The sequence below is a fragment of the Panthera pardus genome, unplaced genomic scaffold (genome assembly GCF_024362965.1).
Source record: "Panthera pardus isolate Hobbes unplaced genomic scaffold, ASM2436296v1 HiC_scaffold_15, whole genome shotgun sequence".
Classification (NCBI taxonomy): domain Eukaryota; kingdom Metazoa; phylum Chordata; class Mammalia; order Carnivora; family Felidae; genus Panthera; species Panthera pardus.
In genome coordinates, this window is record NW_026526710.1 from 63,522,241 (window position 1) to 63,548,071 (window position 25,831).

At 41.3% G+C, this 25,831-nt stretch overlaps 1 protein-coding gene and 1 non-coding gene across 5 annotated transcripts in view; one reads left to right on the top strand and one right to left on the bottom strand.

Moving 5' to 3' along the window:
* The window catches only part of DYM (dymeclin), a 350,855-nt gene that overhangs the window by 243,090 nt on the left and 81,934 nt on the right, over positions 1-25,831 (bottom strand). For all 4 annotated transcript variants that reach the window (XM_019464089.2, XM_053902680.1, XM_019464093.2 and 1 more), the window contains one exon: positions 22,495-22,567. In XM_019464089.2, the coding sequence (XP_019319634.1) occupies positions 22,495-22,567 (73 nt within the window). The remainder of the gene's footprint in view (positions 1-22,494; positions 22,568-25,831) is intronic.
* On the top strand, positions 5,480-5,545 carry LOC128777154 (small nucleolar RNA SNORD69). Its single transcript, XR_008422350.1, has one exon. It is a non-coding gene; the product is annotated as a small nucleolar RNA SNORD69 (small nucleolar RNA).

The window sequence follows — 25,831 nt, forward strand, 5'->3', positions numbered from 1 at the left end:
ATGAAGAAGAGCATTATATAATAATTACAGGGTCTATCCATCAGGAAGACCTAACAATTATAAATGTCTATGCACCAAATTCAGGAGCCCCCAAATATATAAAACAATTAATCACAAACATAAGCAAACTTATTGATAAGAATGTGGTAATTGCAGCAGACTTTAATACTCCTCTTATAGCAATGGATAGATCATCCAGACAGAGAATCAATAAAGAAACAAGGGCCCTGAATGATACATTGGACTAGATGGACTTGAAAGATATATTTAGAACTCTGCATCCCAAAGCAACAGAATATTCTTTCTTCTCGAGTGCACATGGAACATTCTCCAAAATAGACCACATACTGGGTCACAAAACAGCCCTTAATAAGCATAAAAGAATTGAGATCATACCATGCACACTTTCAGATCACAATGCTATGAAACATGAAATCAACCACAGGAAAAAAAGTCCAGAAAACCTCCAAAAGCATGGAGGTTAAAGAACAGCCCACTAAAGAATGAATGGGTCAACCAGGCAATTAGAGAAGAAATTAAAAAAATATATGGAAACAAATGAAAATGAAAATACAACAGTGCAAACACTATGATATACAGCGAGGGCAGTCCTGAGAGGAAAATACATTGCAATCCAGGCCTATCTCAAGAAAGAAGGAACATCCCAAATACAAAATCTAACAGCACACCTAAAGGAAATAGAAGCAGAACAGCAAAGACACCCCAAGCCCAGCAGAAGAAGAGAAATAATACAGATCAGAGCAGAAATAAACAATATAGAATCTAAAAAAACAGTAGAGCAGATCAATGAAACCAAGAGTTGGTTTCTTGAAAAAATAAACAAAATTGATAAACCTCCAGCAAGGCTTCTCAAAAATAAAAGGGAGAGGACCCAAACAGATAACATCACAAATGAAAATGGAATTATTACAACCCATCCCTCAGAAATACAAGCAATTATCAGGGAATACTATGAAAAATTATATGCCAACAAACTGGACAACATGGAAGAAATGGACAAATTCCTAAACACCCACATACTTCCAAAACTCAAACGGGAAGGAACAGAAAACTTGAACAGACCTATAACCAGCGAAGAAATTGAATCACTTATCAAAAATCTCCCAAAAAATAAGAATCCAGGACCAGATGGCTTCCCTGGGGAATTCTACCAGACATTTAAAGCAGAGATAATACCTATCCTTCTCAAGCTGTTGCAAAAAATAGAAAGGGAAGGAAAAACTTCCAGACTCACTCTATGAAGCCAGCATTACTTTGATTCCCAAACCAGACAGAGACCCAGCAAAAAAAGAGAACTACAGGCCAATATCGCTGATGAATATGGATGCAGAAATTCTCAACAAGATACTAGCAAATCGAATTCAACAGCATATAAAAAGAATTATTCACCATGATCAAGTGGGATTCATTCCTGAGCTACAGGGCTGGTTCAATATTTGCAAATCAATCAATGTGATACATCACATTAATAAAAGAAAAGACAAGAACCATATGATCCTGTCAGTCGATGCAGTAAAAGCATTTGACAAAATACAGCATCCTTTCTTAATAAAGACCCTCGAGAGAGTCGGTATAGAAGGAACATACTTAAACATCATAAAAGCCATTTATGAAAAGCCCACAGCTAATATCATCCTCAATGGGGAAAAACAGAGCTTTCCCCCTGAGATCAGGAACATGACAGGGATGTCCACTCTCACTGCTGTTGTTTAACATACTGTTGGAAGGTCTAGCATCAGCAATCAGACAACAAAAGGAAATCAAAGGCATCGAAATTGGCAAAGATGAAGTCAAGCTTTCACTTTTTGTAGATGACATGATACTCTACATGGAAAACCCAACAGACTCCACCAAAAGTCGGCCAGAACTGATACATGAATTCAGCAAAGTCGCAGGATACAAAATTAACGTACAGAAATCAGTTGCGTTCTTATACACTAAGAATGAAGCAACAGAAAGACAAATAAAGAAACTGATCCCATTCATAATTGCACCAAGAATCATAAAATACCTAGGAATAAACCTAACCAAAGATGTAAAAGATCTGTATGCTGAAAACTATAGGAAGCTTATGAAGGAAATTGAAGAAGATACAAAGAAATGGAAAAACATTCCATGCTCATGGATTGGAAGAATAAATATTGTTAAAATGTCAATACTACCCAAAGCAATCTACACAATCTACAAAGAATGTGTAGCATTCTTCTCGAAGCTAGAACAAGCAATCCTAAAATTCATATGGAACCACAAAAGGCCCCGAATAGCCAAAGTAATTTTGAAGAAGACCAAAGCAGGAAGCATCACAATCCCAGACTTTAGCCTCTACTACAAAGCTGTCATCATCAAGACAGCATGGTATTGGCACAAAAACAGACACACAGACCAATGGAATAGAATAGAGACTCCAGAACTGGACCCACAAATGTATGGCCAACTAATCTTTGACAAAACAGGAAAGAATATCCAATGGAAAAAAGACAGTCTCTTTAAAAAATGGTGCTGGGAGAACTGGACGGCAACATGCAGAAGAATGAAACTAGACCACTTTCTTACACCATTCACAAAAATAAACTCAAAATGCGTGAAGGACCTGAATGTGAGACAGGAAACCATCAAAACCCTACAGGAGAAAGCAGGAAAAAACCTCTCTGACCTCAGCCACAGCAATTTCTTACTTGACACATCTCCAAAACCAAAGGAATTAAAATCAAAAATGAACTATTGGGACCTCATCAAGAGAAAAACCTTCTGAACTGCAAAGTAATCAATCAACAAAACTAAAAGGCAACCAATGGAATGGGAAAAGATATTTGCAAATGCCATATCAGACAAAGAGCTAGTATCCAAAATCTATAAAGAACTCACCAAACTCTACACCCGAAAAACAAATAATCCAGTGAAGAAATGGGCCGAAGACATGAATAGACACTTTCCTAAAGAAGACACCCAGATGGCCAACAGGCACATGAAAAGATGCTCAACGTCATTCCTCATCAGGGAATGCAAATCAAAACCACACTGAGATATCACCTTACGCAGGTCAGAGTGGCTAAAATGAACAAATCAGGAGACTATAGATGCTGGAGAGGATGTGGAGAAACAGGAACCCTCTTGCACTGTTGGTGGGAATGCAAACTGGTGCAGCCACTCTGAAAAAGTGTGGAGGTTCCTCAAAAAATTAAAAATAGATCTACGCTGTGACCCAGCAATAGCACTCCTAGGAATTTACCCAAGGGATACAGGAGCACTGATGCATAGGGGCACTTGTACCCCAATGTTTATGGCAGCACTTTCAACAATAGCCACATTATGGAAAGAGCCTAAATGTCCATCAACTGACGAATGGATAAAGAAATTGTGGTTTATATATACAATGGAATACTACTTGGCAATAAGAAAGAATGAAATATGGCCTTTTGTAGCAACGTGGATGGAACTGGAGAGTGTTATGCTAAGTGAAATAAGTCAGGCAGAGAAAGACAGATACCATATGTTTTCACTCTTATGTGGATCCTGAGAAACTTAACAGAAGACCGGGGGGGAGGAGAAGGGGGGGGAAAAAGTTACAGAGAGGGAAGGAGGCAAACCATAAGAGACTCTTAAATACTGAGAACAAACTGAGGGTTGATGGGGGGGCAGGGTAAAGGGGAAAATGGGTGATGCGCATTGAGGAGGGCACTTGTTGGGATGAGCACCGGGTGTTGTATGGAAACCAATTTGACAATAAATTATATATAAAAAATAAAATAAATGAAATAAACTTTTTGTGGAAGAGTAAACATGGCCAAGTCAATCTTGAAAATGAAGAGTGATGAGAGGGCCTTTCACTACCAGGTATCAAGCCATGCTATGCAGCTGTAACAATAAAAACAGCATGGTATTTGCACACATGAAGAAACAGACAAACAAAAGAAATCCACCTACAAACCAAATGTATGGCTCACACCTGCGGTGTAGACATAAACAATATACAGTAAAGATGGATCCACAAATCAATGAGGACAGAAGAGATTGTACAGAAGACTGGCTCATTTCACAAAGAAAACAATGATGGATCCCTATCAAAGACCTACTACAGACAGATTAGAGACCTGGAGGTGAATGGTAAAGCTAAAGTTAACACAAGAAAATGTACGCTAAGTTTCTAACAGAAGGACAAAAAAAGGACTTCTTAAATAAAAGCCTAAGAGCACAAACCACAAAGCCAAAAAATACATTTAATCACACCAAAATTCAGGATTACTGCTCAACAAATGAAACCTTGGACAAAGGTAACAGGCAGATGATACAGAGAAGAACAACAAGAAACTAATATCTAGAATATTGCCAGCAACTCCTGCAAATGGCCAAGAAAAAGGTGAGAACTCCACTAGGAAATAAGAACAAAATATATAAACAGTTTAAGACAGTGTGATATCCCTTTATGCTGTAGAAAGCAAAGTACCGGCAGGCATATGATGATATATAAACCCTCATGTACTGCTGATAAAAATATTAACCAGAGAAGTCATCTTTAGAGAGCAACCCATGACCCAAATATGTATCTATGCCAAAGAAAAATTCACAGCAAATGGCTGAGGACTGTGCTAGGCAAACTCTAAAACAACCCCCAGTAATCCCTGCATCCTGCTATTCATATGCTCTTATGTACTGCCTCCCCTTGAGTATAGGCTGAATCTAATAACTCACTTTTAACCACTTTCAAGGGGCGATTATCTTACAAAGCAACTATAGCTTGTGCTGGGTACCCTCTCTTGCTCTTTTTTTTTTTTTCCTTTCTGTGGGAGAAGCTAACCACCCTGTTGTGAGCTGACATATGCAGACGTCTACCTGGCAAAGAACTAAGGGAGGCCTCCAGTCAACAGCCAGTGAAGATCTGAGGCCCTCAGTCCAATTTCCCTAGAGGAACAGAATCCTGCCAACAGCAAATGAGAAATCAAGAAAGCAGGTCTCTCCCTCCCTAGCTGAGGCTTCTGACGAGACCACAGCCCCACCAATAAGCTCAACTACAACCTCAAGAGGTATCTTAGTCAAGAGGCACCACGCCAGCTGTGCCCGCACTCCTGATCCTAACAAACTATGAAACAATTCGTTACTTGTGGCGTTGCAAAGTTGGAGAAAGCCCCGGTGTCCATCACTGAGGAACTGGGTAAGTAAAATGTGGTGGATACACACAATGAAGTTTTAACAGCAGCAGACTAGATGTTCATTTAGTGTCAAGGGTAACGTTTAAGAACAGTTCCGAGAGGAGTAAGTAAACAGAATGAGTTCTGTAACAATTCTATTTATGTACATTAAAAATACATGTACATGTAACATTTAGTTGAGCATATACATATAAAAATAATGCATTAAACACATTTAAAATGGCTGTTTACGGGAAAGAAGAGCAGCACGGAATGGGGATAAATGGGAATAAATGAACAGATGAATATCAAATGGAGGGAGAGATGGACCTCACATGAAGCAGGGATGACAGCCTTGAACTGAAGAATGTGATCTATTCAACCCTATGCCTCATGTGTCCAAAATCAGGGACAGTGGGACAAAGGGGGACATCAGAGGTTGGGAGACATATTGACATGGAGAAATGCTTTGACCAACCCAGGAAACAAAGAGCATGCAATAAATTACCTAGCTGGAACATTATGAGGACCGCGATGAAAACACTGACAACAGGAATGGAAAAGAGCAACCAGACTTGAATGATACGGAACAAAATAAAACTAATAACACTCAGTGACAGACGGTATGCTTAACGTGGGCAAAAAAGGCTAAGACTAATCAAAGAAGACAGGCTTATAGATTTAGAACTCATGGTGTATCAACCTAAATCAAGAACGCTGCAAATGGACAATCACTTTACACATATTTACGTGTATTGAAAACGTTCCCTTCTATTCCTAGTTTTCTAAGTTTTTTTTTTTCATGAATGGATGTTGAATTTAGTCAAATGCTTTTTCCACACTTACTGAGACACCCATATGGCTTTTCTAATTTATTCTGCCAATATGGCATATTATGTTGATGGATTTTCAAGTCTTAACAATATCACATTCGTCCGATAAGCCCCACTTGTTTATGATGCTATGCCCTTTATCATATATTACTGGGTGCAATTTACTAATTTTTTAAAAAAATATGTTTCTCCTACATTGATAAGACATACTAGTCTGTAACTTTCTTTTTACGTAATGTTCGTTAGGTTTTAGTATCAGGGTTATGGTAGCCTTACAAAACACATTACTCATCTGCTTCTGGGACGTACTTTACTGAAATATTTGCCTCGCGACATAATATTGAGCAAAGATAGTAGAACATTATGTATTATATGAATGAATATACACGCAGGTGCTAACAGGCAAAAAATAAAAAAAGCAATCTTGAGAGATGAGATTACAGGTGACTATTTTTATTATTTTTAATTTAAACTTTTTAAATAGGAAGAGCATGAAGAAAATGAATATAAGAAATGTTTGCTCCCAAATGGCTGTGCCTACTGGGAAATTTCCTTGAGAAACAAAATCATAGCGATGATGGTCTGAGGATAATGTCTAACCTCATTTTAACCATAGGTCTTCTTAATGATACCCCTCTTACTTCACTGTGAGCAATCAAAGTAACAAAGCTTTGTAACTAGGGAAAAACAATTTAGCAGGAGAGTGCCTTAGTGCTTGTAGATTGCAATTGACAAACTAACAGACTGGGTGCTTCACAAAGCACAGACATTTATTTCTCACAGTTCCAAAGGCCCAAATCAAGGCACCTGCAAATTCAGTGTCTGATAAGAGCTGGCTTTCTGGGTTCACAAACAGTGAGCTTTTTTTTTTTTTTTTGAAATTTTTTTATTCGTGTTTTTTCAGTAAGTTCCACGCCCAGCGTGGAGCCCAATATGGGGATTGAACTCATGACCCTGAGATCAAGACCCGAGTTGAGATCAAGAGTCGGATGCTCAACTGACTGAGCCACCCAGGTGCCCCTGACAGTGAACATCATTTTGCTGTGTCATCACACAGTGGAAGGGGGACAAGGAAGCTTTCTTGGGTATCTTTTACATGGCACTAATCCCATTCATGAGGGCTCTGTCCGCATGACCTAATCATCCCCCCCAAATACCATCACCTTGTAGGTTAGGTTTCAACATAAGAATTTTGGAAGGACACAAGCACTCAGGACACAAGCACTCAGGTCACAGAAATGAGTCAGCCACACTTGTATTACTTAGGGCTCTGCAGAGAAAGAGAATCAATAGTATAGGAATAGATATAGACAAAAAGAGATTTACTATGAAGGACTGACTCACACAATTATTGAAGTTGAGGGGTCCATTACTTGCCATATGCAAGGTGGACGCCCAGGAAAAGCCTGGTACAGTTCCAGTCCAAACCCAAAGGCCTGAGAACCAGAAAAACCCCAGGCTAAGTCAGAAGGCCCAAGAATCAGGAGGACCAATGTCTAAGGACATGAGAAGATGGACGTCTCGGCTAAAGCAAGAGAGTAAATTTATCTCTTTCCTCCCCCTTTGTGCTTTACCCATCCCTCAAAGGACTGGATGACACCAGCATGGGTGAGTATGATCTTCTTCACTAAGTCTACTGATTCTAATGCTAACTACTTCTGGAAACACACTCACGGATACACCCAGAAATAATGAAACCATGGCTGACCTCTAGGCACCCCTCAGCTCAGTTAAGCTGTCACACAAAATTAACCATCACACTTGCCAATCAAAGATGTAAGTTACACTTTTAAATACTGGCTGAGGGCACAGAGTCACAGATTCAGTCTCATTGAAAGCATATATATTTTTTTGTTGTTGAAAGCATATTTGAAAGACTTTATACGTAGAAATTTTGTTCCTTCATAAGAAACAAACAGCATTCTAACACAGACACCTAGTTTTTAGTGACTATCCAAAGCAAATACACATTTCAGTAAAAACTTTTTACTCAAGATAAAGCTAGCACATACAGTGTTTGCTATTCTGATTTCCAAAATAGCCTATAACTATGAGCCAAAACCAAGACTTCCCATATGTCAATACACCATTTACTATGAATAAAAATGTAAGATTTAGAGAACCAAAAAGAACTAATGCCTGAAAAGAAGGGCATCTAGCGTCTCTTTGTTTGCATAGACTAAAAAGCAGTTCAAATACATTGTAGTCACTCAGATTTGATCATGATGGAGACCACAATGATCTCTCTTGTGAGGCATCTACTGAAGAGCTGAGCAGCCACTTCTTATTTGTAAATCATTGTTATACAACTTAAGAATGGGACTTCATCGGTACGATACCAAACACACAGTGGTACACGTACTGTCCAGACAACTGCGCGGTCTGCTTTCAGAAGGAAAAAAACACCTGAATCTACACCTCAGACCCTATACACTAAAAGAAATCCCAAATCAATCAGAAGATTAAATCTTAAAAAAAAAGAAAAGAAAATCCTAGGGGCCAAGACGGAAGATTCTCTTAAAACATGCTTTAAAGAAGGCCTTTTGGTGCTTCTATTTTAGAGGGACAGACAAAAATGCTGTGCAGTAAATGAAAAGGTTGTGAGTGCCATGAAGAAAATCACGCATGAAGGTTGGATAAGGAGTACATGGTTAGGGTGGTTAGGAATAGTGAGGCTAAGCCGCTACTATAGAGTCCAAAATGAGGTTTTAAACCAGATCAAAGCTCATTTCTCTGCCACTTAGCAGTCAGATCAAGCAGGATCTACTTAGTAAGATCACTCAAAGGCTCTGTCGGGAAGGAAGCTCTGTCACCCTTTGCATGTGCTTCCAAGTTTGTTCTGGTTACCATTTCCCACCAGAGAGAAGGGAGAAAAGTACACTCCAAGGAGAGTCATTTCTTTTTAAATAACGTAAGAGCTGTATATATCAATTCCTCCGGTACACCCGTAGCTAGCTGGCAAGCGAGCCTGAGAAACGTCATCTCTGCCTGGACAACCACTGCCCAGCCAAATGCTAATAAAGAGAAGAATGAATCTGAGGGACCACTGACAATCTATCACAGATGTGTTACAATTTTAAGTAAGAAGACTCAACACGAAGCTGACTTTTGAGCAAAGACTTGAAAAAAGCAAGGAGGCACAGGAAGAGTCTGCCAGGGAGAGGGATAAGCGCATGCAAAGGCCCAGAGATAGGAACATGCCTAGCATATTTAAGGAACGCCAAAGAAGCCAGTGGGGCTACAATGAAATGTGCAAGAAGGCAAGTAGAAAGAGAAAGGGTCAAAAATGTTAACAATGAGCCAGTTTATACATCCGAAGGCCTAGAAGCTATCAACGATGGATGAATTAAGACTCTTAAAAGTCGTTTTTGAAAATTTACCACGTCAAAACAAAAGCGTGCTATAAGCAAATAAGTCAAGTCAAAAGGCAAATCTAGAGGGGCGCCTGGCTGGTTTGGTTGGTAGAACTTGCAACTCTTGACCTCAAGGCTGTGGGTTTGAGCCCCACATAGGTGTAGGGATTACTTAAAAGATTCAAATCTTTAAAAAAAAGAAAGGCAAATTTAGAAAAAAAAAATACTTTAAATTCATATCACAAAGGGGCAATAGGAGTCCTATAATTAGATGGTAATGACAGTTTCACAACTTGTGTGAATTCACTAACAACCACCTAATAATACACTTTCAAGGGGTAAATCTGGGGGTATCTGAATATCCTCATAACCATAATGAGAAAGCTCTTTAAATGCTTGTGTACAAAAGCTGCCTGGATAAGGTGCTGACTGGAAAAAGAAGAAAGTTCAAAAGAGTATGTATAATTTCCCATCTTTTGTGTGACTGCAGGGAGATATAAGAATCTGTGCTCATAACTGCATATGCATCGCATGAACATCTTCGGGAAGGATACAGAAGAGACTAAGAACAGTGGTTACTTATGGAAGCAAACAGAACAGCTGGAGGGATGCGGAACCAGAAGAGGCAGTAGACTGTTCACTTAGGTATTTGGATATTTTAAAAATATGCTCTAAAATTAAATTAATCAAGAACTAAAAACAGAGGACTGTCATAAATGTTAAAATTAAACTTTCATTGATTCACGTCTGCTGACATATTGAAATGAGAGCAAACAAAAACTTAAATCACATTGTGCTATGATGTAGAAGTCAGTGGTCCAAAATTAGGAGACTTAGGGTCTGCCTCTAAGCTCTCTAGTAAACTCATTCTGTTAGCACCAGGTGTTGTATGGAAACCAATTTGACAATAAATTTCATAAAAAAAACAAAAACAAAAAAAAACCTCATTCTGTTAATTTTAACAAATAATTCCTCTGGGTCTCAGCTTTCCTACTTTTAAATTTGTTTTTAATGTTCATTTATTTTTGAGAGAAGCAGAGACAGAGTGTGAGCAGGGGAGGGGCAGAGAGAAAGGGACACAGAATCTGGAGCAGCCTCCAAGCTCTGAGCAAGCTGTCAGCACAGAGCCTGACGCGGGGCTTGAACTCACAAAATGCAAGATCATGACGTGAGCTGAAGTCGGACGCTTAACCAACTGAGCCACCCAAGCACCCCTCAGCTTTCCTATTTTTAAATAAGGACTTTGGGCAAAATGATCTCTACTGTCATTTCTTGCTGTAACTTTCTATAATGCTCAAAAAAAGGAATTCAGGGCAATGTTAGATTTCTGTGAAAACAAAATTTTAAATGTATTAATTGGCCTATCCTAAGTGCCAAATAATCAGGGAAAAGAGCCAGACAGGCCAATAGTACTTAAAAGAAACCAAAATGGTACCATGCTGAGTGTGGTGGTTTTTCAAAGACGAAAAATGTTTTAAGCTAACAGATCTTTCTTGTTTTAATGTCCTTGTATGATCTTCAGAAGATCTGCATCACACAATCGCCAAAACAAAGTCAACTTTAAAAAGCCAAAGTGTTGCTCTGGCTGCCATATTATCCCAAGAACTTTCCACCATCTGGGCTGGAAACGTCCTAAAACAAACTACTGTTGGAGCAAGTTATTAATTTCATGCGAAGAAAAAAAGGACAGGCGCCTTGACCTTGCACTGCTCTGCTAGGGCAGAGTGGAACACTTGGATAAAGACAAAAGCCTTCATGAAATGGGTGTTAGTGTTGGCTAAGGACAAAGTCAACGAATACGGAGGAGAAAAACATCCTCCTTTTTTACTTACTATTGGATAAGAAAACGGACAGTACTGTAAATGGAACATATGTTTAACAAAAACAACTGACAAATTCAAAGGACTGAGACCAAAATTTAGAATTATCACTGTCACGCCACCAAGGATACTGTGAAAGTAAAATACGAGGAAAGACTACGAAGGAGTGCAGTGTATCACAGATGCTGTCAGTAGTGGTGGGGCTGGTTTTAAAAGTTAACAAAATCAAAGACCTGGTAATACCTTTTGTTTATACAAATCTTAATAGTGGAACAGAAGGTGCCTGGAGACTAGGAGTCAAAAAAATCTGGATTCTAGTCTCAGAACTGTCACTCATTACCTTCATAAGCCACCTCACCTGTCAACTTCATCTTATGTAAAAATCAAGGGGGCAGGGGGCGCCTGGGTGGCTCAGTCGGTTAAGCATCCGACTTCGGCTCAGGTCATGATCTCGAGGTCCGTGAGTTCGAGCCCCGCATCAGGCTCTGTGCTGACCACTCAGAGCCTGGAGCCTGTTTCTGATTCTGTGTCTCCCTGTCTCTCTGACCCTCCCCCATTCATGCCGTCTCTCCCTGTCTCAAAAATAAATAAACGTTAAAAAAAAATTTAAAAAAAAAAAAAAAAATCAAGGGGGCAGATCAAATAAACTCAAATATCCATTCCGTCTTTTCGTGGTTTCTTAAAGAGCCAGTGCTCTACATATAACAATGCATCAAACGCATCAATAAAATATAGCCACATAACTTCTTGAAATGGTTATATGGATGTCCAGACTCCAATTATGCCAACTTAAAATGTTGCATTCATAAAACAAGAATCAGAGGAAAAAGAGTTCTCAGGAATTGAAAATGACTGCTAAACCATCTCGTAATGAGAAAATACATGTAAGAATCACACTACGATTTCCATTTTTAACTTACAAAAAAGTTTATGCAATATTGGCGAGGCTCTGGTAAATGATTTTGGTGAGACTATAATTGGTATAATCTAGGGTGCCTGGGTGGCTCAGTTGAGCGTCCAACTTCAGTTCAGGTCATTTTCTTGCAGTTGATGGGTTCGAGCCCCACACCAGGCTCTGTGCTGACAGCGTGGAGCCTGCTTGGGATTCTCTCTCTCCTCTCTCTCTCTCTCTCTGCCGCTCCCCCATGCTCTCCCTCTCTCTCTCAAAATAAATAAATAAATTTCAAAAAATAATAATTGATATCATCTCTTTAAGGGACAGTTTGGGTTTTTTAACCAAATTTATATTCTTATCAAATTTTAAAATGTACACACTTAATACCAATTCTAAAACTTATATGATGGCTATATCTGTACACACGCATGAACTTAATTTATGTACATGTAGTATATCACAACAATGGAATATTATTTGGTGCTAAAAACGAATGAGCTATAAAGCCATGAACATGGAAGAACCTGAGATGAATACTGCTAACAAAGCTAACTGGAAAAGGCTACATACTGTACGGTTCCAACTGTATGACATTCTAGAAAAGGCACAACTAAGGAGACAGCAGAAGGATCAGTGGTGGCTACGGGATGAACAGGCAGAGCACAGAGGACTTTCAGTGTAGTGAGTCTACTCTTATAATACTATTAATGGTGGATCCAGGTCATTTCCCGTTTGGTAAAACCCATTCTACGTATGATGCATGAAGAGTGAACCCTAATATGAACCGTGACTTTGGGTGATAATGATGTGTCAATGTAGGTTCCTCGACTGCAGCAAATGTCCCGCTCCGGGGTGGGATGTTGTAGGGGGGTAGGAGTGCTACACAAGTGCGGGGACAAGGATTAGATGGGAATTCCCTGTATTTTCTGCTCAATTTTGCTGTGAACCAAAAACTGCTCAGAAAACTAAAGCCTACTAATTCAAAGAAAAAGAAATAGCATTATTTAGAAATATATATACATAAAGGTATAATAACGGTAAAGATTTCTATAAACCACCCAAACAGTTAAACATCAAAAATGACTGTCTCTGGGGAGGAAAGAAATCAAAGGGATAGGACAAACAGCATTTGTTCTTATCATAAGCCCTCTGTGCTGTTTTTTTCCAAAGCCATGAGCACACATGGATTACCATTAAAATAATTCCATCAGGGGCGCCTGCGTGGTTCAGTTGGTTAAGCGTCTGACTCTCGATTTCAGTTTAGGTCATGATCTCTCTCTCATTCGTGTGTTCAAGCCCCGTGTTGGGCTCTGTGCTGCCAGTGTGGAACCTGCTTGGGATTCCTCTCTCTCTCCCTTTCTCTCTGCCCCTACCCTGCATGCATGCACACCCTCACTCTCTCTCAAAATAAATTAAAAAATAAAATAAATAAAATAATTGCATCAGTATCAATGGCTAGTATTAAATATCCACGTGTAATGTAATCTGGATTATACCTGAAAAGAAATTAACTTATACCTGTCAAGAATTAACTTATATAAGTGACACAAAATTAAAAAGAAAAAAAAAATCAATTCTTTGCTTGAAGAATTAAACTTTGCAATTATTACTATCGAACTTCCTCATTCATACCTTGCTATCAGTGTACTAATAACAGCAAGAGGAATTAACAAATGTATTCCGTGCCAGTCTTGGGTTTTATGACAGTAAAAATTCTTTGAAGGCAGAGAGTCAGTGTTTTCAGGGCCACCTAAGAATCCTGCAAACTGACCTTAGGAAACGCATATCCCTTCTACTCTAGGGACATCATATAGAAGATGAAAGAGCTAGGCTAAAGAAAAGCTGAATTCTCGTTCTAAAAATCCAACGATTATCTGGCTCACAACCTGCAAGGAAAATATGCAAACAGGCAAAATGATAGCCAGGATTCAGGACCCCACTTCTGCTGCTGCTAATCTTTCCCACCAAAGGCCAGGTTGGCACCAGTCCTCCCGGGCAGCCAAATATGACAGAAACTCCCTTCAGTTCCCATATGATTCAGCCTTGTTCTCTGCAATCTCAGACATCATGTGCCCTCTGCCCACTATACTTGTTGGTGACCCAGTGCTGCTCCTTTTCACTGAGAAGTCTAAAATAGGAAAATTAACTCAGAGAGCAAATGTATTCAGTGTTTTTCTTGAGTACTCAGGATGCGTAAGACAAAACACTTTTATAATCCTAAAGCATTTTAAAATGTACAAAAGCATCTTCAAGTGCGCTGCTCTGGCAACACAGTAGGCAGTGAGAACACCAGGCAGACCTCATCCCAGGTTCCGGGGCTCCCTCTCAGCCGCTGGCCACTCCACTGCATCTAAGGACATGACGTACGGCTTGGCTGTTCCTCCAACAGCCACAGGTGTTGATCGCCAAACTCATGCACTTCAATTTCCTTATCTAAAATGCTGAACAGCTGAACTAGATGTCTTCAAATGTCTTTTCCAAGTATCAATTTCTGGTCTGAACTATTACCCCTAACTTTAAAATGAGAAAACTGAGACGTGGAGGACATCGCCTGTTAGCAGAAGAGTTGGGATTCAAGCCCGATCTTCTGGATTCAGAATTAGTAATGTCTTTTCCTTACCACACAGTATGTCCTATACTTCTCAACAATCAGTTGTGCAATTATGAGCAATCTGAGCACATAACTCATAAAATCAACATGATTTGTGGTACTGGAGGTGTTTTAGTCAGACTTCCATCAACATGGTAGACCTCTACATATTTTTTAAAAATTTAGCTGAGAACCCCCCTCCTCGCCACACCCAGACTTCAGTAAACATGGTCAAGGTTTGGATATTTTTTAAGAACTTAACTGAGATCCGCCCCCCCCTCCTCACCACACCAGAAATCAATTTTCAAACTAAAAAGCTGTTGTGAACTTAATATATAATACTGTCTTGACATATGAAAATGCTATCACCTTTAATTCGGAGCACGTAATGACAAAAATCCCTAATTCAATCAGAAAGCCATACTAGGCATTTCCCTACAGCACCTACAACTTAAATGCGGACTTGCTCTTTCAGCTACCTGCTCTGCTGAGGCCGGATTTGGAGAAGGGTTTAGGTGTTAACATGCGGGGCTTCTACAGAAAGGCATTTTGTCGATAGTCTAGCCCTTCACTGCCAGCAATGGGTCCTCTAGTTCCCTCACTGTCCCCATCAACTGTAGACTTCATAAAGTAACTGTTCATGGTTTTTCACACTCTCAAACCTTCTCAATGGTAGCACCAAAGTTTTCGAATTTTCCAATTTTCCACAGTATAACATCTAAGCCAATATCATTAGTTTATGGGTCAAATAAATATGCATTTCATATCATTTTATTACATTTCGGAAACCCTATGGATAAAGTGATTTAACAAATAAGATTCTTATTCAGTTTCATCCCTTCCCAAACACTTCCAGAATGGATTTTAGAAAAACAGCTCTAAAAGTACCTTCTTTTACATCTTAATAAACAGAGAACTCTAAACATAGTCAAATCGTCAGTCTTTCTAAAATTCAAGTCTTTGCCCCATCAAACAACACAGTCCATCCCTAATCTCCCACAAACCCTCTGCTCTAATCAAGCTAGTGGACTTATGAGGACGCCTGGGTGGCTCAGTAGGTTGGATGTCCAACTCTTGATCTCAGCTCAGGTCATGACCCCAGGGTCGTGGGATTGAGCCCCATGTTGGGCTCCACACTGAGCATGGAGCCCCCTTAGGAGTCAGTCTCTCTCTCTCTCTTTGCCCCCTTCCCCACTTGAGCTCTCTCTTGCTCTCTTTAAAAACAAAACAAAACAAAACAAAAAACTAATGCACTTATGATTCCTCAAATTCATTATTTACACTCAAGAGGCCCTGGGCCGGCTCCTCTCTGGCTCTTCTTCCTGGCCACTGCTAATCACGACAGCCCCAGTGACTATAGCACTCAGCACTGCGCCTCCTCCTGGGCTCTCTTTCTACGTACTTATCCATCTCCAAGCTCTTCAGAAACCACACCTTTCTTTGTCCAGGGCCTAGTAAAGTATAGACACACGGCATATTCCCAATACGGGTTTTTGAGAATGAACTTAATGAAAGAGAGATTATTATACTGTAAAGGGATAATCTGAGGACTACTGAGATATAAAGTTGACTGTCCCTAAACTCAATGGTCTCAGACCACTCAGCATTTATAACTAATCTACCATTTCCTTAAATACTGTCAGACGTTATTTCTCCGTGTTTCTGTTTCTATAGCCCCCTTCCACTACTAATGTCTATAGGACACCTAGTTTCTATAATACAACGCACCATCTGCAAAGGGCTTTGAGCCACTGCATTTGCCATGGAATGTGCCTTAGCACAATACTGTCTGCATACAGACTAGATGAGGACAGACAAAATGCTTTCAGCACACTGGACAGGTTGTGCCCCTACTCTCTCAGCCATTTGACAAATATTTGCCGAGAGCCTACCATGTGCCGGCTGGCCTGAACACTACTGGTAACAGCACTGAGCAAAGCAAACGCAGGCACAGGAACGGTCCTGGTTTTCACGGAGCGTTCCTCCTAATCTTATTTGAGGGAAACAAGCAAGAAGAGTAATAGCTAATATGGAAAGTAGTGGTAAGTGTCGAGTAGAGACAAAAAACAAAGCATGACGACAAAACAGAGAATGAGAGGGGTCCTATTTCAGGGTGGTCAGAGCAGCTGCTTCTAAGAAGCAGGCCTCCTCGGAGCAGAAGGAAGCATGATGGTGAGGACACGAGCCACGCGGGTACCTGAGGGGGGATGTTCAAGGCAGAAGAAGAAAAGAGGGCAAAGGCCCTGGAGACAGGGAGTGGGCTGGCACGTCCTAAATTAGCAAGGACACCTGTGTGGCTGAAACTGAATGAGTGACACGGATGAGGTCAGCGGAGAGCGTCAGCACCCCCCGTACTCGAGCGGTAGGCAAAGTCACACTGCACGAGTAGAGACACCCAGAAAAAGGCAATCGACTAGGGGTATCTCATCTAAAAGAAGAATGTTCTTAGATTAAATCATAACTGGAAAATCTGCAAATCGGGGCCAGGCTGAGAATTAAACAGCCCTAATCCTCAGCGAATTCACAGGTTGATAAAGAGAACACAGAAATGGATCTCAGAAGAAGAGGCTGTACATCCGACCTGGGGCCGGTGGGATGGCCCACTTGGAGCCAACCTCACCGGGACCTGTATGGAGTGGTAGCCGTAGAGACGGGTAGGACCCATGGTTGACAAGAGCATCATCATATACAGCTAAGAGGCATGGCTTTCACAAAAACAACACCAAAGACAGACAAAAAGACAGACAAGTTAAGAAATCCAACTCAAGGGGTGCCTGGGTGGCTATGTCAGCTAAGAATCGGACTCCTGATTTCAGGTCAGGATCGCACGAGGAGCCCCGCGTCCGGCTCTGCGTTGCCAGATTCTTGGGATTCTCTCTCTCCCTCTCTCTCTCTCCCCTGCACGCACACTCTCTCAAAATAAATAAATAAACCTTAAAAAGAAGAAACCCACTTCAAGTTCTCAAAATAACTTCTATTTCATAATAAGATAGCCTCACGAGCAAACCTAAGTATTGGGCCCATCCTGTATCAGATGTTACGTTACTGCTCTGCTGCTGGGGCCCTTCCAAAGCTCAACCACTGGGCTGCGTCACCCGGGTCTCATTCAACCCCCAACAGAAACACCGCGAGGACTGATTCACAAACTCTTAAGTGTTACACGTTCAACTCTGTCATGCCAAACCATTTCTTGTATTACACCCTCTATTCATGTCTTGAGGAAAATACCTTCCTCTTACTTAAGTTATTCCTTCCCAGTCACTTCGAGATCACAGAGAAGGCAGAGCAAAGCACAGGCTTTTACTGAATTCTAGTGGGATCTACCCAATATACACTGAAAAATCCCAAGTCATGACCCTGTGAACGACTTAGTCTTTATTTGAAATATATAAATGCTGAGAGGTATGGAGTAAAGAACGGATTCCTGGAAGATGTGCTATTTTAATCAGGCTTTGAAGATTAGCATCTCATACAATTATTATTTTACCAAAATATCCAACTATCAGAGAAGCAGTTTCCACTAACTCCTTACAAGTCAATCTTTATTACAAGTGAATTCCCACAAACTCTGGGAGTTTATCTAAACTACTACAGTTGATCCTGATCTCTTAATAATAAATAACCAGTTATTTTAAAAAAAAAATTTTTCTGATTATTTCTTTTGAAGGAGAGCGAGACAGAGTATGAGCAGGGGCGGAGCAGAGAGAAAGGGAGACACAGAGTCCCAGTTGTAAGTTGCCCTCGGTGGTTGCTAACACACTGCATTCCTCATGGGGCACCTGGGTGGCTCCGTCGGTTAAGAATCCGACAGCTCGGGTCTTGATCTCACAGTTCCTGAATTCGAGTCCCACATCGAGTGAGCTCGAGCCCTGCTTTGGGTGAACTTGAGCCCTGCTTCGGGTAAAACATGAGCTGGGTGAGCCCACTTCTCTCTCTCGCTCTTTCTCTCGCTCTCTCTGCCCCTTGTGGGATTCTCTCCCTCTCTCTCTCTCTCTCTCTCTCTGCCCGTCGCTTACACTCTCTCTCTCTCTCTCTCTCTCTCCCTCTCTCGAAACAAACCAACCAACAAACAAAACACTGCCTTCCTCCTGCTCTCACCTGCTGGCACCGCACTGGCGTGTTAAACATGACAAGTTACATTGAGGCTGGGGATGGTCAGGTGTGAGAGCATCCCCCTTAAGTCAGAAGTGGATCCACCACACTGCACTACGGTTATAGTAGTTGAACCATTTAAAATAGTAGTTTGGTTTCACATGGAAACCGTTACTAAGACAAACCTTCTTGTAGAATGCAGTTCCAAGAACATTAAATCATCAGAAATTGTTTCAGCAGCTGGTTAAAGCTGAGTGTACATAATATAAGACATCTGGTTGTCTGTGCATTTTCAGTTCATTTAAAAAAGTATAAACACATTAAGACACCGAAATGTTTGATATATTGCAACACTGTCTGCTTGCTCCTCAAGGGTGTTTAAGTGGCTGGTCTATTCATTGCGTTGAAGGCTTATTTACCAGCTAAAGAGATTTATTTATATTTCCATCTACCCTAACTTCGCCAAGACATTTTATTAACAAAGGAGAAAAAATAAAAAAGAATGTATTCACTGAGGATATATCTTAAATTGCTGGTATTCGATAATGACATATGCATAATAGAGATGAAACTTTTAAAAATTAAGTCAAGGGGCACCTGGGTGGCTCAGTCAGTTAAGCGTCCGACTCTTGGTTTCGGCCCACGTCATGATCTGATAGTTCATGAGATCGAGCCCCGCACAGGGCTCTGTGCTGACAGTGAGAAGCCTGCTTAAGATTCTCTCTCTCCCTCTCTCTCTGCCCCTCCCCTGCTCATGCTCGCTTGCTCTCTCTCTCTCTCTCTCTCCCTCTCTCAAAATACATTTTAAAAAAAACATTAAAAAAAATTAAGTCAAGAACACACGAAATATCGCACGTACTATGACAAGTAGATAGTAGATGATATAGGTGTTCCCCTTCCCACATTTGACCATATGTAACAGAAACCTGACCACGGTGGCTTAACCAAAATAAGTGTTTATTTTTGTCACTTAAGAAGAAATCCTAAGATAAGCCACCTAGGGCTGGTGTAATAGTTCCATAGTAACATTCATATCCCGGGCTCCTGGGACACTATTCTTCGCAGGTGGCACTCACCATAATGGTTTCAAGACGACCCAAGCACCGCCTCCGCATCCCAGGGAGGAAGAGATGGGTAACGGACAAGCTGAAGGCCTGCCCCCCCCCCCCCCCAAACAATACTGGCCATCTGTTAGAAAAAGGGCAAGAAGGGCCATCAGAAGTGCAAGGAACTGTGTCGCTCACAGAGTTCAACTTCCACAGGACCTTGTCCCCTGTACCCTTCCCCACCCGGTGATTCCTCAGTTGCCTCAGCCCCACCTTCCAAGCTGCACATCATCAGACCAAGTCCCGACAGGGTTTGGTAGTTGTCGTTTCTAAATCCAGATTACAATTCTGGATGCTGGACCTGTGCACAACAGAGGCCGGGAGCCCGTTTTCTCACAAACACCTGGTCCTTCCTGTTTGGGCCACAGGCAAGCAGCACACAGGGCCAGTGATATCACCACGTTAACTGAGATTCTGTCCTCATCAATCTCAAAATCTTTATCTTTATTTAAAAAATAATTCCTGGGGCGCACCTGGGTGGCTCAGTTGGTTAAGTGTCTGACTCTTGATTTGGGCTCAGGTCATGATCTCACAGTTGTGAGATTGAGCCCTGTATAGGGCTCTGCACTGGGCATAGAGCCTGCTTAAGATTTTCCCTGTCTCTCCCTCTGCCCCTCCCCTATTTGAGCGGTGTCTCTCTCTCTCTCTCTCTCTCTCTCTCTCTCTCTCTCTCTCTCTCTGTAAGTAAATAAATAAATAAATCCTTTAAGTGCGCCTGGCTGGCTTGTTTAGTAGAGCATGCAACTCTTGATCTCAGAGTTGTTAAGTCTGAGCTCCATGTTGCGTATAGAGATTACTTTAAAATCTTTAGGGGCACCTGGGTGGTTAAGTGTCTGGTTCTGGATTTCAGTTCAGGTCTTGACCTCAGGGTGGTGAGTTCAAGCCCCACACTGGGTTCCATGCTGGGCATGAAGCATACTTAAAAAAATTAAAAAATAAAAAATAAAAATAAAAATAAATTTTTTTTAAATAATAATTCTTTTAAAATATGCATTCTTGGGGCACCTGGGTAGCTCATATTGAGCTTTGGACTTCAGCTCAGGTCATGATCTCGCGGTTTGCAAGTTCGAGCCCCGCATCAGGCTCCGTGCTGGCAGTGTGGAGCCTGCTTGGGATTCTCTGTCTCTCTCCCTCCCTCTCTGTCTCAAAAAAAAAAAAAAAATTTAATGAAAAAGACTGCATTCTCAATGGGGTGATATTACCCGTAAGAGAGTGAAAACTGATTCTTCAGGGGTGAAAAAACTGCATAGATATTATAATGGTTTGTGGCCCTCCAAAGGGCCACAGTACATAAAGATACATTCAGTCTATCTGGGGTATTCAAATTTCATTTGTGGGGAGAGGCAATTTAAAAAATGTCTAAAAAGGCTTTAGAGAGACAATTTTTTTTAAACAAAAGTTGAGAGTAACTGCTTTAAAAGTAACATTTTATAGCATGCAAGAATTGCATTCGGCTGTAGTGACAGAAATCCAGTTACAATAAACAAGTATTTTTCTCACATGAGAAGGGGGTGAAAGTGGCAAGGGGGCACTGGTAGTTGATGACTTTGGTTCAGCAGCTCAATGACGTCGAAGCAGAATTTTCTGTGGGTCTCCTGACTCATGCAAAGATGGCCACACAATTCAAATTACCTGGTCCCACATTCCAGATAGCAGGAAAAAAGAGCTGTCAAGAAAAAGATACATCTCCTAGCTGAGGCAGGTGCCCTTTAAAAAGCTTTACCCAGAAGTTCTTTGGGTTTTTTTTTTTAATTTTTTTTTTAACATTTATTCATTTTTGAGAGCGAGACAGCACATGAGCAGGGGACAGGTAGAGAGAGAGAGGGAGACACAGAATCCGAGGCAGGCTCCAGGCTCTGAGCTGTCAGCACAGAGCCCGACGCGGGGCTCGAACCCACGTACCGTGAGATCCTGACCTGAGCCAAAGTTGGACGCTCAACCGACTGAGCCATCCAGGTGCCCCTACCCAGAAGTTTTATTGGAAGATGTCCCCTTACATCTCAGGGATCACACCTATCTTCAAAAAAGGCTAGAAATGGAAATCCAACCTCTCCAAAAGAGGTCAGGAAGTAAGGAAGAAGGGGAGGATGCTGGGTGGCTAACTAGCTGCCTCTACCACATACGGATTAGAGTCTCTCTTACATCCTACTTACAGAGCTCTGTAAGATATCGCTAGGGAGATTAATTCTGTGCCTACCATTTGCTCAATATTCCTAAAGATCAGTTTATTTTCCCCTTAACATAAAATTCTTATTTTGATAATGCATAGTGAGAGTATAAATATTAGGCAAAAGATACAGATGAACTCCATGGATGTACACAGAGACATACATAAAACGCATACATAACAATACTACACCAGAGGGGCACCTGAGTGGCTCGGTCAGTTAAGTGACCAACTTTTGACTCGGCTCAGATAAGATCTCATAGTTGTGAGATCGAGCCCTGATTCGGGCTCCTCACTGGGCGTGAAGCCTGCTTAAGATTCTCCCTTTTCTTATGCATCCCTGTCCCACTCGCTAGTGTGCACAGGCGTGCTCTCTCAAACAAAAACAAAACCACACCCACACCAGGACCCACAAACTCTTTGACGTGATCAATTACCATCTTCAATATACAAAAGAAGATAAAACAAATCCCGGCTGAGCCAGAACTTACAAGAGTGGAATATCAGTGATTAACTGCATCAAACAACAGAGCAATTCTTCCAAAAGATCTTCAGCGTCAGAACCTGGTAAGACACATAAATGGTTTTTTAACAAAGCGTAAAACAGAATTGAGCTTTTAGTTCAGTCTTCATTTCTAATAAGAATAACAACAGTTATGATTACATAAAGTCAGATGCTGTATGTTGACCTCTAATAAAATCCGAACCATGAGCAAGTTAGCACATACTACGATCTTCATCTAGTATAGGAATTTTGAACGTTAGCTATTAAGTATGTAACTTTTAACACATCAAAGTCTCTTATGGTTCTGTAGGGCGGCAGTTTTCAAATCTCTTATTTTACACCATGTTGTTTCATACAAAATCTTACACTAAAGTGAAATATATAAAATAGGCCAAAAAATCAACCTGCTCTAGCTACTCTGTTTGCATCATGAGTAGAATACCTATACTTCTTCCCCCCAATAAACACGTGACCAAACGCTGGATCTCCTTGATGGGCCCCAGAGCACCTTTCTGAACCCGTGGGGCTCCACAGATCACAGACCGAAACCCACCAAGAGGCCAACCACCCCTTTACAAGTAAAGAGCCAAAGGTAAAATGGCTTTCCTGAGTCACAGAGGAAGTGGCAATGGTAGGATGCAAAAGAAGAAGCATCCAGAAGAAATGCTCCTCTGTCCCAAACTGCTCTAAGCGACCATCTCATTTCCAAAGTCAATCAAATCAGCAGCTCACGTGACTTCTGGCTGTGGATGCTACTGACACCTACTCCTTCACAGAATTCTTTCTCCCCTCAGGTCCTACGACACCTGATTTCCAATCTACTTCTTTTTCTATTCGTTCTCAGGATCCACTTCCTTAGCATTTCTGTCGACTACTGCGGTGTTACTGGCTTCCTCTCTTCCTGCTCCCTATGTCCTCCTTCATCAACCATCACTTACACATGGGTGATTCCTACACCTGCTCTTCTCCTCTTGGCCTCGCCACTGAACTGCTTATCTCTATATCCAATGGCCTACTGGCCATCTCCACCTAGATGCTTCGGTAGTACCCCAGCTCCGTGTGTTCAAACCTGACCCCATCGTTCCCAATGCTTGAAATCCATCTATTCTTTCTACTTTCTTCTGGTGACTGCATCAAGAAGCCAGGGCCAAACCCAGACTATCCTCCCGTAGCTTTCTTAACCAATCTCTAGGTCCACTCTAGGCAGGCACAGCCTACCTCTCTCACGGTTCCTCTTTTCTGCACTCCTCGTCAGGCTTCTGTTACTTCATCACCTCAGCTCAGTTAAACCAGCTCACTAAACTCAAACTCACTCCTGATCTTCTTTCAACTCCCACCTTCAATTTTCCTCGTCTCCAACCCAGACTCCAGCCTGCTGCCAGACAGAGCTAACCCAACTCCTTCCTTTCCCTCTCCTGGCTTACTTCCTTTCAACTACTTTAAGCTGAATACGAGGCATCAGAAAAAACTCCACGTGCAAAAGTACCGCAGGCCAGACGCTTCAAGACACAGGCCCTGTACCCCTTTCTACCATGACCCTTCCCCATTATTCACAATTTATACTCCAACAACACAACTTATATTCAGACCAAATCGGCTACCTGCAACACGCCATTTCATGCCTCCTCAACCACATTCCCTCTGCCGAGCCTGCCCTCCGACGATAAAAACCTGACTTTTTTAAGGGCCAATTTTTATCCATCTGAATCCTCCACAGCCTTCCTCTCCTCCATAAAACCCACCTCTCCTGCCTCACTCTGAGTAAAAATAATCATCTACAAAGCACCTTGCCTCATGCATGGGCCTTTCACTGCATGTGTTGGTTACATTATGCCCTGATTCCTGTCTCTATGTGGGAAGGCTCCTCCTGGACTCTGTACTTCTCGAGGATGAGGACTGACAAAGAGCTTCACACACACACCATATACACTAAAGACATGTCTGCTGAACTAAATTAACCCAAGCGTCTAGGAGAAATCTAGTGGTTATTCTGAGGCATCAGCGCACTTGGAGCTTCAAAGTTTAGCAATTCTTTTTTCTAGACCACCATATGACCTGGTACTCAGAAATTATGAAGAAATTCCTTCCTGCCTTGCTACAAACACAACTGGAACAGTAACCCTCTGAGAGGTAAACGCAGAACTTGAAGGACATACTAAATCACCCTGACCACAACGATCAGTGCTAGAAAGAACACACAGCAAGAATCAAGTTCAATAACTACCTTAAGTCTCTTCGAGCAGTGCCAGGCTTAGCTCAACTAGTGAAGAAAGTAAAATCCGGAGATATGTAACACTGGTCTCTGAGGCTGCACCACAAAAAGTACACGTAACTAAAATCCTTCTCATTGCAAAAGCCGTCCAACATAACCCAAGTGAGCCAATAACCTACTCCAAGTTGATCTGCTGGCATACAATCCATACCCAATTCAAGCTTGCTGCAATGGCATTCGCTGGCTCATCCCACAGAACGGAGCGACACAGACCCAAGTAAGGACACTTAAAATCAATCATTGATTCCCTGAAGAACATTTCAGACCAAATCAGCAGGCCACTTGAACGGTGTCCCCTGTTCAGCCAAGTAGTCAGCAGTCTGTTAATTACAGAATGTGAGGGAACAAATGCTGAGGACCCACACGTGGTTGGATTTTTTTCCTTTCAGGGGTACAAACACATCTCATTCTCAACTCTTAACACCCTGAGGAGGACTTTGTATTCTATGTCACGTGCCACCCAAATCCTGACTTCGGCCAAGATTACGGCGTAGGTCAATTAAGGAGTCTATTCACAGCTTTGTCATCAACCTACCAATGAAAATGACGATAAATACATTTCATGCAAGTGAAAGGTACCATTTCAAGGCCAAAACTCTAACAGAAGACAAGAATAAGCAATTTTCAGTTGAAATCTCAGACAACTTCCACTTCCTAAAACAAAATATCCCTACAGAATACCATATTCTTATGTCTGGGACTAATCTAGAAGCAGATAATTGTGTATCAAGTGAAGACGGACAAGATCCGACTGCTTACCAGATCTGATGTCCAAGCAGTGTTTCTATCACTCAGCTTTCATTTGAGGCCAAATATCTTCCTTAGTGCCAATAAAAACAAGTAGATATAAACTCACCTGCCAAAAATTATAGTACCACTCATGCCTTTCTCACAGGAAAGAGAATCTAGAAAGTCCTTGAAATCTTCAAGTCAGTGGCAAAGTAAACTGAAGTTCTATGAGCGAAGGACTTTGAAGAGATTCAGTGTGTTTACTATATTGTGAAGTTTTATACCCAGAGTTTTTCTCTTTCTTAAAGAGTTTTAAATTGCC